This window comes from Neoarius graeffei, chromosome 6, assembly GCF_027579695.1.
Source record: "Neoarius graeffei isolate fNeoGra1 chromosome 6, fNeoGra1.pri, whole genome shotgun sequence".
NCBI classification, from domain to species: Eukaryota; Metazoa; Chordata; class Actinopteri; order Siluriformes; family Ariidae; genus Neoarius; species Neoarius graeffei.
This window is the reverse complement of record NC_083574.1, coordinates 33944455-33961342: the sequence shown is the minus strand read 5'-3', so window position 1 is coordinate 33961342 and position 16888 is coordinate 33944455. Positions and strand designations below refer to the sequence as shown.

General features: G+C 42.8%; 1 protein-coding gene across 1 annotated transcript in view; it reads right to left on the bottom strand.

The window, feature by feature from the left end:
• The window catches only part of LOC132887853 (SH3 and multiple ankyrin repeat domains protein 2-like), a 264197-nt gene that overhangs the window by 200356 nt on the left and 46953 nt on the right, over nucleotides 1-16888 (bottom strand). The window contains exon 7 of the mRNA XM_060923589.1: nucleotides 69-185. Within this exon, the coding sequence (XP_060779572.1) occupies nucleotides 69-185 (117 nt within the window). The remainder of the gene's footprint in view (nucleotides 1-68; nucleotides 186-16888) is intronic.

The window sequence follows — 16888 nt, the reverse complement described above, 5'->3', positions numbered from 1 at the left end:
AGGGGTAAAATGTAAAGGAATGTAACAGAACTTTCGAACCCTCTCAATAGAAAACATCTACCACACACCTGGTTGTAGAGAGCACAAATATGCATTGCCGTGTTTCCTGATGCGTTCTGGGCGCTCATATCAGCCCCGTAAAACAGGAGATGCTCAAGATGCTGGACATGACCATGTCGGCAAGCCTGCGCACATGCACACACAGACACACACACAGAGTTCTAAGTTTACTTTACAGAGCATAAAAGTTCCTCTGATGGCATGATACAGATGTGCAAAGACTTGCCACTTTATCAGGTACACATCATATGTGTGTTTGTGTGTATTTATATATATATATAAAAAACAGTGCTCAGTGTAAATGAGTACACCCCTTTTGAAAAGTAACATTTTAAACAATATCTCAATGAACACAAACAATTTCAAAAACATTGACAAAACAAAGTTTAATATAACATCTGTTTAACTTATAACGTGAAAGTAAGGTTAATAATATAACTTAGATTACACATTTTTTTCAGTTTTACTCAAATTAGGGTGGTACAAAAATGAGTACACCCCACAACAAAAACTACTACATCTAGTACTTTGTATGGCCTCCATGATTTTTAATGACAGCATCAAGTCTTCTAGGCATGGAATGAACAAGTTGGCGACATTTTGCAACATCAATCTTTTTCCATTCTTCAACAATGACCTCTTTTAGTGACTGGATGCTGGATGGAGAGTGATGCTCAACTTGTCTCTTCAGAATTCCCCAAAGAAAATAATTTCTTTACACCACAAAGGTGAAGGCTACAAGAAGATCAGCAAAGCTTTACTCATCAGTCAGAATACTGTAGCAAAAGTGATGCAAAAATTTAAGAAAGATGGAACTGCAACCATCTCACAGAGATGTCCAGGTCAGCCATGGAAGTTAACACCTCGACAGGAGCGTCTTCTGATGAGAAGGGTTGAAGAAAATCGGCATGCAAGTTCACTGCAGTTATCTCAAGAAGTAGAAAGCCAAACTGGTGTGACTATTTCCCATGACACAATACAGCGTACACTGCAGAGGAATGGCATGCATGGATGCTGTCCACGAAAGAAGCCTCTCCTAAAGCCCAGGCACAAAAAAGCCCGCCTAGAGTTTGCCAGGGCCTGTGCTGACAAAGATGAAGACTACTGGGACTCTATACTCTGGAGTGATGAGACCAAGATAAATGTTTTTGGAACTGATGGCTTCAAAACTGTATGGCATCGTAAAGGTGAGGAATACGAAGAAAAATGCATGGTGCCTACAGTGAAACATGGTGGTGGCAGTGTCCTTATGTGGGGCTGCATGAATGCTGTTGGTGTCAGGGAGCTGCATTTTATTGATGGCATCATGAATTCACAGATGTATTGCTCTATACTGAAAGAGAAGATGCTACCATCACTCCGTGCCCTTGGTTGTTGTGCACTTTTCCAACATGACTAAACACACATCTAAGGCTACTGTTGGATTTCTGAAGAAGAACAGGTTGAAAGTGATTCAGTGGCCAAGTACAGTATGTCTCCTGATCTGAATCCAATCGAACACCTATGGGGAATTCTGAAGAGACAAGTTGAGCATCACTCTCCATCCAGCATCCAGTCACTAAAAGAGGTCATTGTTCAATCAATCAATCAATCAATCAATCAATCAATCAATCAATCAATTTTTATTTATATAGCCCTTTACAATAACCAAAAGGTACCCAAAGTGCTTTACATCGAAGCCATAAAACAGAACACCAAAACACATAAAAACACAGGTTTTGACTGTGGAAGGTGCCACAGTGCTGCAGATTACCAAAAGCCTTTCAGAAGTACATGAAATAAAACAGACGAAACAAAGCACCCCTCAAAAACAAGACTCCCCTAGTCAGGATTGAACGCCAATCTAAAAAAGTAGGTCTTCAACTTTGATTTAAAAAGGCCGAGATCAATAGTGGTGCGAATGTCGGGGGGCAGATTGTTCCACAGTCTGGGAGCAGCAACAGCAAAAGAACGATTACCCCACTGTTTATATCTCAACCTTGGAACTTCTAACAGAAGCTGACCCGAAGAATGCAGGGCCCTACCATGATCACGAATAGTTAAAATCTCAGACAAGTAAGACGGAGCCAGGCCATTGATGGCATTAAAAACAAACAACAGAAGTTTAAAATCAATTCTAAAACGGACTGGAAGCCAATGGAGTGATGACAACACAGGGGTAATGTGTTCACGTCTAGACGTGCTTGTTAAAAATCGGGCCGCAGTGTTCTGTACAAGTTGAAGACGTAAAATTGAAGACTGGCTGAGGCCATTCCATTGTTGAAGAATGGAAAAAGATTGATGTTGCAAAATGTCGCCAACTTGTTCATTCCATGCCTAGAAGACTTGGTGCTGTCATTAAAAATCATGGAGGCCAGACAAAGTACTAGATGTAGTATTTTTGTTGTGGGGTGTACTCATTTTTGCACCACCCTAATTTGAGTAAAACTGAAAAAAATGTGTAATCTAAGTTATATTATTAACCTTACTTTCACGTTATAAGTTAAACAGATGTTATATTAAACTTTGTCTTGTCAACATATTTGAAATCGTGTTCAGTGAGATATTGTTTAAAATGTTACTTTTCAAAGGGGGTGTACTCATTTACGCTGAGCACTGTGTATACACACACACACACACACACACACACACACTATTCCACAAAATCAAGTTGGACATGAGCTGATAGCTGATGAGACACGTAGCACAGAGTTGACTATAAGCCATCTTTGATGAGATTGAGTGGAATAGCTGTTTTATTCTATCTATATTCACTGGATTTTGGGAAGCAGAGCATTTTTATTTTTTGCAGATTTCCCATCTCATCTCATTATCTCTAGCCACTTTATCCTGTTCTACAGGGTTTCAGGCAAGCTGGAGCCTACTGTATCCCAGCTGACTACGGGCGAAAGGCGGGGTACACCCTGGACAAGTCGCCAGGTCATCACAGGGCTGACACATAGACACAGACAACCATTCACACTCACATTCACACCTACGGTCAATTTAGAGTCACCAGTTAACCTAACCTGCATGTCTTTGGACTGTGGGGGAAACCGGAGCACCCAGAGGAAACCCACGCAGACCAGGGGGGGACCTGCAAACTCCGCACAGAAAGGCCCTCGTCAGCCACGGGGCTCGAACCCGGACCTTCTTGCTGTGAGGTGACAGTGCTAACCACTACACCACCGTGCCACCCCCATCATATATATTACACACACACACACACACACACATATATAATGTGTGTGTGTGTAATATATATAGTATTTTGGGGGTTTTCTTCTTTTTTTCAGGGTTTTCTGGCAGTTGGCAAACCAAATTAAAGTTGCATTACCACCACCAACTGGGCTGGAGTGTGGCACAGGAGATATGGGGGGGCTATATTCTTTTAGCTATCTTTGCTTCTTTTAAAGACTTGATCATTTTTGGGGTTTTGTTTTTGAGTAGAGTTTTTATTTGGTCCTCAGTTGGTTCAGCAACATGCTCCACCACTTTGTTTTTCTCTACTCATAGTATATGGGCTGATATCCTAGTCGTAGAGTAGCCAATCAGAGCACGCGGTTGCTCATATCTAGTTAATGTAGACAGAAAAAATTATATATATACACACACACACACACACACACACACACACAGATGAGCCATAGCATTATGACCACTGACAGGTAAAGTGTATTACATTGATTATCTCATTACAATGGCACATGGCAGTGGGTGGGAAATATTAGGCAGCAAGAGAACAGTCAGTTCTTGAGTTCTTGCACTTGATGTGTTGGAAGCAGGAAAAATGGGTAAGTGTAAGGATCTGAGTGGCTCTGACAAGGGCCAAATTGTGATGGCGAGATGACTGGGTTTGAGCATCTCCAAAATGGCATATCTTGCGGGGTGTTCCTGGTATGCAGTGGTTAGTACCTACCAAAAGTGGAGCACAAACTGCTGAAAACGTTAACCCTGGCTAAAATAGAAAGGTGTCAGCATTCACTTTTTCAGCAGTTTGTGCTACAGTAGCTCTTATGTGGGATTGGACCATATGGACTAGCTTTCACGCCCCATGCGAAACAATGAGCCTTCAACACCCATGACCCTGTCACGGGTTCACCAGTTGTCCTTCCTTGGACCACTTTTGGAAGGTACTAACCACTGCATACCGGGAACACCCCACAAGATGTGCCATTTTGGAGGTGCTCAGACCCAGTCATCTCGCCATCACAATTTGGTCCTTGTCAAGAAGAGCACATGCATGCACACAGAAGAGTGTCACATGCACACTCAATCACAGTGAAATTCGTCCTCTGCATTTAACCCATCTGAAGCAATGAACACACACATGCGCGCGCACGCACACACACACACACACAAGTGAGCAATAAACACACACACATACCCAGAGCAGTGGGAAGCTATGCTACAGTGCCCGGGGAGCAGTTGGGGATTGGATGCCTTGCTCAAGGGCACTTCAGCCCAAGGCCACCCCATGTTAACCTAACTGCATGTCTCTGGACTGTGGGGAAAACCAGAGCACCTGGAGGAAACCCACACAGACACGGGGAGAACATACAAACTCCAGACAGAAAGGCCCCCATCAGCCGCTGAGCTCAAACCTAGAACCATCTTGCTGTGAGGTGACAGTACTAACCATTACACCACTGTGCCATCAAAGTCGCTCAGATCCTTATGCTTGCACATTTTTCCTGCTTCCAACACATCAACTTCAAGAACTGACTATTCTCTTGCTGCTTAATATATATCACCAACTGCCATGTGCCACTGAAATGAGATAATCAATGTAATACACTTTACCTGTCAGTGGTCATAATCAGAGGTGGAAAGTAACGAATTACATTACTCGCGTTACTGTACTTGAGTAGCTTTTTTGTGTACTTATACTTTTTCAAGTAATTTTTAAAGAGTGTACTTTTACTTAAGTATGTTTTCTTTTAAGTAGTGTACTTCGGGACATTTTACATCACAACCGTTACTGAGTAAAAAAAAAAAAAAAGGCTAAAACGGAGAAGGGGAAATGCATGGGCGTCGCCACCATTGAATGTGAAGGGGGCGTGTCCCCCTCACATTTCATAATCCTTCGTTTGGACCCCCCACATTTAACATAAAACATGAGTTCACCCAGCGCTGTTTCTATTGCTTCGTGAAAGAATCCATTCCACTTGATCGATAAGAGAAAACACAGAGCACTGAAAATCCACTCCGGGTTTTCCGGGCGCTCCCTACAACAGCTCACCGCGCGCGAGTGAAGCGAATCTCAGCGCGAGCACAGAAATGTTGGTGCAGCTGCTGGAAAATGGAGGAGGTGACGTCATCCCCATTGTCTAGCTTTTGCTAAAACCTTATTCTTTTGTTATATGCCCTCAAAATTAACCCTAGGACACGTTAAATTAATATTCAACTAAACAATGAAATAAGCTTAGCCTAATGGGGTATTCTTGATTGATGATGAATTGTTTGCTCCTCCCCAGACACAATGGACATAAGGACATTCTTTACAAAGAAGCGGAAAGTCAGTCAAAATTTCCCCACAGGACAGGGTTTTTTGTCCCAATGGAAATGTTAGTGCAGTTAGCTGGCTAGTCAATGTTAGGCGATGTATCAGCTAGCTTAACGTTAGCTATCATTTAATTCAAACCCAGTAGGCCTGCCTTACTGTAATGCCAAGAATGAGGTCAAGTCTGCTCTGATGATATTTATTGATTCCTTGTTTTGTCTGGTCTTTGGCAGTTTTCTGGAAAGTAAGATGGGAAATCAGTGTATGGGGAAGGAATAGTAGAGAGGAAAGCGATGGAGAGATATGGATGTTATTCCAGGTGGATTGTGAAGGAAAGGGGGATAAAAGTTATGAAGTGGTAGAAATTGTGGTGGCACCAATATAAGAAGGAGTTATATCTCATCTCATCTCATTATCTCTAGCCGCTTTATCCTTCTACAGGGTCGCAGGCAAGCTGGAGCCTATCCCAGCTGACTACGGGCGAAAGGCGGGGTACACCCTGGACAAGTCGCCAGGTCATCACAGGGCTGACACATAGACACAGACAACCATTCACACTCACAGTCACACCTACGGTCAATTTAGAGTCACCAGTTAACCTAACCTGCATGTCTTTGGACTGTGGGGGAAACCCACGCGGACACGGGGAGAACATGCAAACTCCGCACAGAAAGGCCCTCGCCAGCCCCGGGGCTTGAACCCGGACCTTCTTGCTGTGAGGCGACAGCGCTAACCACTACACCACCGTGCCGCCGGAGTTATATCTATAAATCTATTTGTTATACTAATCTGTAAATGCTACTGTAGTACCACCATTGCATGTAGGTTGACAAAACTGCACTTGTTCATTGTGTGAAGTTCTCTTTTATGTGTCATTGCTTGACCCAGTGTAATTTTGTGTTATGAAGACTGCATGATGCCATGCCATTTTTGTTATGAGTATCGCTAAATCGGAAAAAAGTAAAATGCACCCACTAAAGTCACTGTTGGTGGTGAACAAAATTGCACCTGTTCATTGTGTGAAGTTATTTTTTATGTGTCACCGTTGCTGGACACAGTGTGATTTTGTGTTATGAAGTTTGCATGATGCCATGTCATGCCTGTTCATTGTGTGAGATTATGAATATTCTTATTTTTAAACATACAGTTGAGTGTCACTATTGCTTGGCCCAGTGGCATGTTGTGTTACATCTAAAACTAAATAGAAAACACAAAATAAAAAGTAAAATGCACCCATAAAGTCATTGTTGGTGATAAATTGTGTCACATTCATCTCATTATCTTAGGCGTAGCGGTGGGTTTAAAAACAGGCTGATGAATATATGGACTAGTTGAATGAGGACTTATTGTTGAAAATTAATTAAAATTTATCTGGCGGAGGACCCCCCGCCAGTGTGTCCCCCCCACATTAAAAATGCTTCTGACGCCCCTGGGGAAATGCGTTCTGGAAATGAATCATGGGAAGGACAGTTGTCGCGCGTGAGTCTCACACAGACGATGGCGGACATGCACCGGCGCTTTGGGGGGGGCTTCGGGGGGCTCAAACCCCTGGGCCACAGCCAATCAGGGGCCTTGTAATATTAATAAAACTAGACAGGGACACTCTAACGAGTGCAAACCCCGCCTTTTCCCTATTAAAATACATTGGGCGAAAATTTCGAAGTTCTGCCATGACCTTGACCTTTGACCTTTGACCTCCAAAATTTAATGGTTTCCTTCCTGGGTGATTGGCAACACATGTACAAAATTTGGTCCAAATCGATCCATTGGTTCTTGAGATATCTTACAGACAGACAGACAGACAGACAGATACACACACACACACAGACTGACGCAGGTGAAAATAATAACCCCTCCGACTACTGTCGGCGGGGTTAATAATCAACTGTCGGAATCGTGGGCCTACATTAATGTACGGATAGAAATAAGGTTAGAAATAAATGAGCGCACAGTAGCCTGCTGTAAGAGACATGGTGGATGTGGTTCGCGAAACGAACACCCACGACTGTACCAGAATAAAATGTAACAAAATGTAACGTCACGCACGAAAGCGCGCCAAAGACTGCAGACTACTGAGACACAAATTTAGAGACTTTGAAAGATGAAGCATTCACATGTTAGCGGGGCGCATAAAAGGAAAAAAGAGAGAGATGCAGGTAATGATAGAATCGTTGCCTAAAGTCACAGACTTTTTTAAGGTAAGGATCACCAATCTGTTCAGAATATCAGCTACTTATCAGTTATCAGCCGTACCAGCAGCTAGGCTATGTGCAGCTAGGCTAGATATGCTATGATCTGTCCAACAGTAAAATAAATCAGTTGTGATTTGAATACGTGTCGTGTGATTTGAGTTATAATCCTGTTAGTATAATAGCATATTTCGATGGGGATAATAAAATGTCTAAAACGGCATCTACTGAAGAAATTGATGAAAAGATTGTAGCCTATAATTTTCACAGTTCGGGCAGCAGACAGTGTAAGCATACTGAGGGGAATAGCAATACAAAGCTAGCGCATATCCACATTTCTCGCTAGCTGTGTTGGGTGTGTTGTTAACCCGTGTGGATTTAAGTGAAATACTTGAGAAGTTCTGTGGTCAAGACAACGTTTTAAGGTAAGGATGCTTGATTATTAATGTTTGCCTGCCGTGGCTTGTTGTTGACGAAAGGCCCACACGATTTTGCCTTATGCAGCTACTGCTAGCGTCATGCTTTGAACTAGGTTAAGCTCATTTGTGCTAAAGGATGGGTTTATTGAAGGACTTTGATGTAGCTAGTTTCTTTTTAAAAAATCGTATGCTCAAAACAGTATGCCCGTGTTCATCATGTTTAACTTTTTTCTTGATGGAGTGCGTGAAATATTGTTCCAAGTGGTATTTCGATGCAGTCATGTCAAAAAGGCAGTTGAATGCACGGTCTTATTCAAGGAGAAGGAAGACTTGCATGATGCTTGAACATAGATCGGTAAAATAGACCCTAGTAGGACTTGGTTTCGTGTATTTCGGTCTGTAGAGTTATGAGTTTGGCCACTGTCCATGGTGTTTACGTTTCATGTGGCCACCGAGCCAAGTACCTTCATCATCATCATCATGTTCCCCTGTCAAAAGTTAAACTCTCTAGGGGTGCTTCTGCTGTAGCAGTTGCAGCAGTTGCTCAAAGTTTGATTTGTCCATCATCATACGTCTTATCTGTTGGGTGTCTATGCCCAGCAGATTTTCCCATTTCGTCAATTTGTAACCATTTTTGTCAAACAGGAGCTGCTTTTGCACTTGGTTATTGCCCATCCGGCAAACGTGAGCAATATATTTTAGTTGTTGTATGTAGCAGGATAGTTTTATATCCTGGGTTCCTGTCAGTTTCCGGAGGTCAGCATTGGACATCTTGTAGCTCCAGTCTATATCTTCATTTGTAGTGTTCTTTTGGTCAGGGGCATTCTTTCGTTTATATCCACCTTTAATCATTTTCCTTAGGAAGCCGTGCCACACTACCTCAATTTTGTGAATTTCACTGGATGATAGTTGCCATGCCTGTGTGCTGTACAGGAGACGAGATCAAACGCATGCCACTAGGAACTTTATACGGGTTTTTAGTAGTATTCGGTGGTCGGTTAGAACGTGTTTCAGTTCATTCCATTTCATGAATGCAGCACTTATCCTAGCATGCAGGAAGTGTGAGGATTCATCACAGTTGCTGACATTATAACCAAGATATTTAAAGGTGTGGACGTTTTTAATATTAGTGCCGCCAAGGGAAACGATACTTGGTTTACATTTGATATCCTCATTGACGTTAAAAGCCATTGTTTCTGTTTTGACATATGATATTTGTAAACCAAAGCGGGTGTAGGTCTTATCATACAACTGAAGAATATTCTGAAGCTCCTCGATGGATCCAGCAAGTATGGCCTGATCATCTGCGTATAGAATCTCTGTTATGCAACCCTCTCCTGATGCTCGTGCTTTCGTACGCATTTCTCTTGTGGATACCTCATTTGGAATGCAATATCTGAACTTGAAGCCTGTATCTGGGTACAGTTTTGATATCTCATGCTGTGCAATCCTGACAACAAATTCCATATAGATATTTAAAAACTGATGGCGATTCTAGGGCACCTTGTCTTGCAGTGAATGTTTGTTTTCATGCCGCCGAGCTATTTTTATGTATTTTATTTTTTAAAAGGACTTGTCTGTAGGTGTGTGTGTTTTATGTTTACAACACATAGGTCTACATTAGTGCACGCGCACTTGTGTGGTTATCTCTGGCCATGCCCCTGCGTGAAAGTTACGCAGTATCACTGTCCTGTCCGTGGTAATAATCAGAACTGGCTCTGTAATGATAATGCGCGCGTTCTTCTCTCCCTCTGTGGTCGGATGTGTTGAGCGATGTGAGCGTGGGCCTTGTGCAGCTACGCTGAGCCAAACGTAACCTATCGTAGGCTTCTAGGCTAATTACGCACTTACACTGTAAATGCTTGACACGTATTGCAAATAAAATAAGAGTGTTTTCCTGTCCAACAGTAAGGGTAGGGTTGACAGGTAGCCTATGAGGGGCCTAGCCCCTGGGCCACAGGTGTTGATAAAGCGCCCCTGCGGACATGGAGGAGACCGAGGAACCTGTGGTGGACGACCCTGCAGAAAACGCAATTTCTTCCAGTAATGAAGTGCACCCCTGGCCCTACATACGTGATCACTTCAGCTTCGTAGAGAAAAGGGGTGACAGTTTCATTATGCAATGCAGATTGTGTGCCCAAGAAGACAACCATTGCAGCATACACAAATTCGACGTCTAATCTGCGCAAGCATGTTGAGGTAAGTATTGTCATTGGCATCATAATCATGGGCGCAGATAGAGGGTGGGGCGGGTGGGATTCGTCCCACCCAGATTTAAATTCACCTCGTTCGGTCCCCCCACTTATAGGGAGGAAAAAACGTCTATGCTGTCTTTCTTTGCATAAGGCAAACCTCACGGAAAAATCAAAAGACTAATTACCATTCGGTTTATTGAGGTGCACAGCAGTGTATTCATAGTTGCAACAACTCATATAAAACAAAACAAAGACTGATATTCGGTTGGTTGAGCTGCGCAGACTGCACAGGTTTCGAGCTCGAGCTTGGTTGCTATGGTTACCCACAACAAGTTTGACAGGCATATCGGGGTTGGGGTTGGTTTGCTGGCAGCTTTGTCCCCCCCAGTTTTTTGTCCCCCCCAGTTTTTTGTCCCCCTCAGTTCAAAAAACGTATCTGCGCCCCTGATCATAATGTTTCCTTTCCATAGTAAAACCGACAATAGGCTGGTTATATTCCAAAAATAGTGGATGGCATTGCTAATGTTGAAGTAGCAACCTGTTGGTACTGTAACATAACGGTAACTAATCTGTTATTCGTTTGGCTAATCATGCAAGCAAGTTAGCTCGCCAACCTGACGTGATCAGTCCTCCTACCATTCTACATCCAACAGGCCAGAAAGGAATACTAAGCAAAACAAATAATGTTTGAATTGAATTGTTCAATAACACACAGTGCACACAGGCAAGCTACGAGATTTCGGTGCAACATTTCACTTTCATATTTCGTGTACAATGCTTTGTGTGTGGTCAGGGTGATGTAAATGACATGACTGTGTGTATTGACCTTTTTTGTTTGTCTCAGTTTTAATGCAGCATTATCCTAAGCATTCAATTTGATACACTTCCTTTAAATAAAACATCTGGGTTGAGATGTACATATATCCTTGTTTCCTCTTCTTTTTCATTTTTGCACAACACAATGGAGGCAGAAAACACCCATTGTTAAAAGTAACGTTTTACTTTTACTCAAAGTACATTTTAAATGATCTACTTTTTACTTTTACTTGAGTAGATTTTTTTGTCTGGTAACTTTACTTGTACTTAAGTAAAATTTCATCAGAGTAACAGTACTTGTACTTGAGTATAATATTTTAGTACTCTTTCCACCTCTGGTCATAATGTTGTGGCTGATCAGTGTAAATACTACCAGGTAAGTGTCACTGCTGTGCTAAGAATAATCCAGCACCCAAATATCTTTTCACTGGTAGTCGTCTGATAGTTTTGTTCATTCAGAGTTATGGTAAATGGGCGCTGAGTGGCCTACATCTTATTTATATGAGATAAAATGGTCAGTAAATGTATATATATGAGGTCCCAAAATCATGGCCTCCAGATGGCAGCAGGGCTTTGTAAAATATGAAACTACATCTCCATTTATTATTCTGACATGTTGTCAGTTCCAGATTATGGGCAAATTCATCAGCTGTTCAATAAAATGTGTGACATTTATCAGCTCAGACAGATCCATCTGGGTGCTGATGTATACGTTATTGTATTTTGTACCACAGTGCAGTTGAATTCTCGAATCTGATCGGTCAGAGGGTGTGTACAATTTTTGTATAACAGCACAGTTTGTACAGTTGTCCTGGCTAGAACATGAATGATAAGGTTATATTCATGCGCTTGTTCTAATACGTCATTGTTTCTATAGCAACAGCTCATACACAGGGACTTGTACAGCAGACAATCCATGTAATCTAAGACCAAGCCTAATAATAAATAGATTTTTAAAATGTGTTATTTATCAAAGTAAGATTTATAAAAGTTGATGTGGTAATTTTTTGGGAGACATCTTAGCTATTTCATATTTGTGGAAGGAGTCTCAGTTTTAAGTGCTTTGTAATAGTCAAAGTCTCCCAGCACAGGAGAGAGAGAGAGAGAGAGAGAGAAAATGAATATGTTTATCACAGCTATAACATAAGTGGGAACAGGAACTAATTCGTCTCTCGGATATTCTGCAACATTAAATCAAATTATAAACCATTGAAATGCATGACATGTTGCTCATTAATAAATTAAACATTGTAATCCTCAAATTGCTGTAGTATACTCATAATAACACACTTTTTGTATATATTTTCATTGTAAATAAAGTGTAAATATAGTGTTGTCAAGTTTGCTATCTTAGTTCCAGAAATTTCGTTTATTTGAGTGACTGAACTTGAACTTGAGGGGGCTAGTCAGCTAGCAAGAAAGCTGCGCACGGATGCCAAGCATTGCTGATTTAATTTTGGCGAAGCCATTTGCCAGTCTTCCTTTCGAGGAAAAAATTAAAATTAAAGAGCAGGGTAGACCAACGCCTCAAATTGACTTGGTGAAAAAGGTAGGGAATAATACTCGTTCCTTTCAGCTCTCCTGGTACGAGAAAGTGAATTGGCTAACAGCAAGTGACCCACATCAACAACAGTAAATAGGCTACTTTAGTAATATGTCATGGATGGACCAAAAATATAGAATCTATTTAAAATGCTTATGCTGAGTATATTATATTGGAATATATATTTTTCTGGATATGAATTAAACACAGCTACAATTTGGAAAACATTTTTAAACAAAAACACAGCCGAGAACATTTCACACTACAGACCTGGATTAAAAGTGAAGGGTTATCAAAATTGTCAATAAAACATTTCTCAGTCAAAATAAGTAAAATATAGGGAAAGTGTCATTGAATGAAGTGTGTGGCACCCAGCTCTATGTTTGGCTCCCCAAGGTCAGTGCTTGTGCCTATTCCAGAACACTCTGCTGTTACTGCTGAGGTTCCTGACAAAGAGCTGCTTTCAATAATGATCAACTTTTAAACAACATGCCACAATTTTAAAATATAAAATGTTAAAATATACCCCCCCAACACCACCATCATGTATATTGGACAGTAGGCTAATGGGCCAAAAGAACCTGTTATTTCACAGTTTGTGACCCTGCCAACAATCAGCCAGATCAGAGGCAAGAGTATGGGCAAAATTGATGTGTTTTTTCTTTTAAAATCTGGAAATATCGTAACCGACCAGCCTCCCATGTTTGAAAGACTACCAGCCGCCACTGCTTTAGACTGTGCTGTTATACAAAAATATTACTTCTGCTGCAGTATATTTGGACAGAAAGGAGGCAGTGTACACAGACAATAGAGATTGCAGCTAAACCAACCAACCAACCAACCAACCAACCAACCAACAAACCTTTTCGAATCAATTACCAAAACAAACAAAAGAACTGAAACTGAACTGATCACTGATTTGTTTGTCTGACTCACATTAGTCCAGTTTTGTAGTCAAGTCACTCAACCTTGAGTCCGAGTCCAGTCTCAAGTCCCCAGTGTTCAAGTCTGAGTCAAGTCCAAGTCATTAAAAAAAGACTCCAACGCACCATTTGACGGTGGTTGTTTCAGTGCCACTGACATTAGTTTGTTCCTAAACATGACGTATGAACAGGTGAATGTACATTCTCTTTATCAGGGAGTGCGAAGTATTCTGTCAGAGATGGTTGGGAAATGGATGTAAGTGCAGAAGGTGTGTTTATTAATACAAGTGAAGACAGGTAAACAGTCCAGAACAGCAGGCAAAATGGTAAAACAGTGAAACAGGCAATAGGTTGAGTGAGGCACAAACAGGCTTTCGTACGTAGACTCAGCAGAATCAAAGACGAGAAACAGGAAATCTGGAAACACAGATAAGGAAATAAGGCTTGGTAATGTGTCAGGTACACAACTCAATGATGGATTGAGTCATCGATATGATGAATCTCCATCCCCGGCCACTTACTGTCTATGCCTGCGATGGCTGATCAGCCCAATGCGTGAAGCGCAAACTCGCTGACAGTCAACGCAGACAAACTGTGAATCTTGTGAAGCTTGCGGGGCAGTAATAGCAGCATGGCAATGACGACGCTGTTCATTCAGCCTGGCAGTCCTTGCTTCCTCAAACAGCTGGCATCCCTTGTTGCAGGTCCTGCACCACTGAGTCCAATCTTTGGCGGTCTTCTCGAATGACCCAGGGTCGATCCCATAGCCCTTCAGAGAAGCTTTAAGGACATTTTTGTAGCGCTTATGCTGTCAGCCCTGCGATCTTTTTCCAGTTGACAACTCGCCGAACATGAGGGCTTTTGGAATCCTTTCAGGACCCATGCACACTACACACCCGGTCCAGCGTAGCTGTGCATGTGTAACAAGCGATTCTACACTTGGGATTTTACAGCGATCTAAAACTGTAGTGTTAGGAACTTTGTCCTTCCAGGTCAAGTTGCAGATCTTGCGAAGGCAGCGTTGATTGAACTGCTCCAACGCTTTGACGTGACGACGGTATTGGGTCCATGTTTCGCAGCCATAGAGGAGAGTGCTCAGTAGCACAGTCCTGTACACCTGGACTTTTGTGCTTAGCCGTATGCCATGGTCAGACCAGAGGCGGTGTTGCAGCTGGCTATAGGAAGAACCAGCCTTACTGATGCGTGCTGTGATTTAGTCATCAATTTTAGCATTCTGTGCAAGAATACCTCCAAGATAGCAGAATTTCTCGACCGATTTCAATGCTTCTCTGCACACAGTGATGGACTGAGAGCATGGTGGTGATCCAGGCCTCAGCTGGTGTAGTACCTCTGTCTTTTTGATGCTGATGGTAAGGCCATATCTGCAGCAAGCTCTTGAAAAGTTGTCAACAATGAGCTGAGCATCATCAAAGGAATGGGCGATAAGAGCACAATTATCCACATACAGCAGATCCCAGAGTAGCATAGATGATGTTTTGGTCTTGGCCTGAAGACGCCTTAAGTTGAAAATGCTGCCATCACTTCTAAAGCGAATCATTACACCTTTATTGCAGTCTTTGAAGGCATCGTGGAGCATGGCTGAAAACACGATGCTGAAAAGCAGGGGAGCCATGACACAACCTTGCTTAGTTCCATTGCTGACAGCAAAAGGTGCAGAAATTGAGCCTTGGTCTACAATGCGGCCAACCATGCCATCATGAAACGAGCGGATGATGTTGACTATACGGAGAGGGCATCCAGCTTTGGCAAGTATTTTCCAAAGACCCTCACGACCCACTGAATTAAAGGCCTTTGTAAGATCAACGAAGACCATGAAGAGCACCATGCTCGAAATGGGCATAATCGAGGAGTCCCATGGTGACTGGAGCAGCCCGGTGGTCTTGGTTTCCAAGACCAACGGGTCGGTCCGGTTCTGTGTGGACTATAGAAAGGTCAATGCGGTGTCTAAATTCAACGCATACCCAATGCCTTGCATCAATGAATTGCTCGATCGATTAGGTGCTGCTTGCTTTTATTCGACACTGAATCTAATGAAGGGATATTGGCAGATCCCCTTGACTACTCTATCCCGAGAGAAAATGGCCTTTTCCACACCGTTTGGGTTACACCAATTTGTCATGCTTCCTTTTGGGTTATTTGGGGCTCCAGAGGCTCATGGACAAGATCCTCTGCCCCTCACGCCACCTACATGGCTGAATACCTCAATGACATAATTATCTATAGCAATGATTGGTCGCAGCACCTGGAACACCTTAGGGCTGTCCTAAAGTTGCTGAGGTGTACGGGTCTCACAGCTAACCCAAAAAAGTGTGCAATTGGGTGGGTGGAAGTATGGTATTTGGGTTTTCACTTGGGTCATGGGCAGGTACGTCCCCAAATTAACAAGACTGCACCAATTGTAGCCTGCCCAAGGCCCAAGACCAAAAAGGGGGTGAGACAGTTCCTGGGGCTGGCTGGCTACTATCATAGGTTCATACCTAATTATTCGGCCGTCACCAGTCCACTGAGTGATCTCACTAAAAAGGGAGCACCAGATCCGGTCCAGTGGATGGAGCAATGCCAACAGGCTTTCTCTAAGGTAAAAGCTGCACTGTGTGGGGGGCAACTTTTACACTCCCCTGACTTCTCTCTCCCCTTTCTTTTACAGACAGGGTGCTGCTGCACCCCCTGCACCCCCGGTTCCCGCGCCGGTGGGCCAGAAGGCTCCCTGGCCTGAGTCAGGCGGTGAGGGTATGTGGCAGTGGGGGTGTGGCCAAGTGTCAGTTTGTGAATGGAGGGTGGGGTCGGGGAAGGTGAGTGGCCAAGTCGTTATACCTGTTGTTAATTGGTGTGTGTGTGTGTGTGTGTGTGTGTTTCTTGCAGTGATGGTGGAACATAAGAGGAGTAGGAAAGCAAAGAAGGGGTGCTGGGACCAGAGCACAACTCTGTGTGTGTGTGTGTGTGTGTGTGTGTGTGTGTGTGTGTGTGTGTGTGTGTGTGTGTGTGTGTACCTACGTGTCCTAGAGTGCACAAATAAGAAGCTGAAAAGCTGTTAATAAACATGTGTTCAAACATTAGCTCCTGCCTGCCATGCTTCTGTACTCCACCCACATCAGGGAAACTATCACAGGCATATTTGGTGTCTTTTGTAGTTATTGAAAATAAAGGCTACTAAATGGCCATAGGAGCTGAATGATTTGGAGAAACAAACTGCAGGAGAAGGAACTGCACCATATCAGACTTTCTGGAAATGCCTACTGA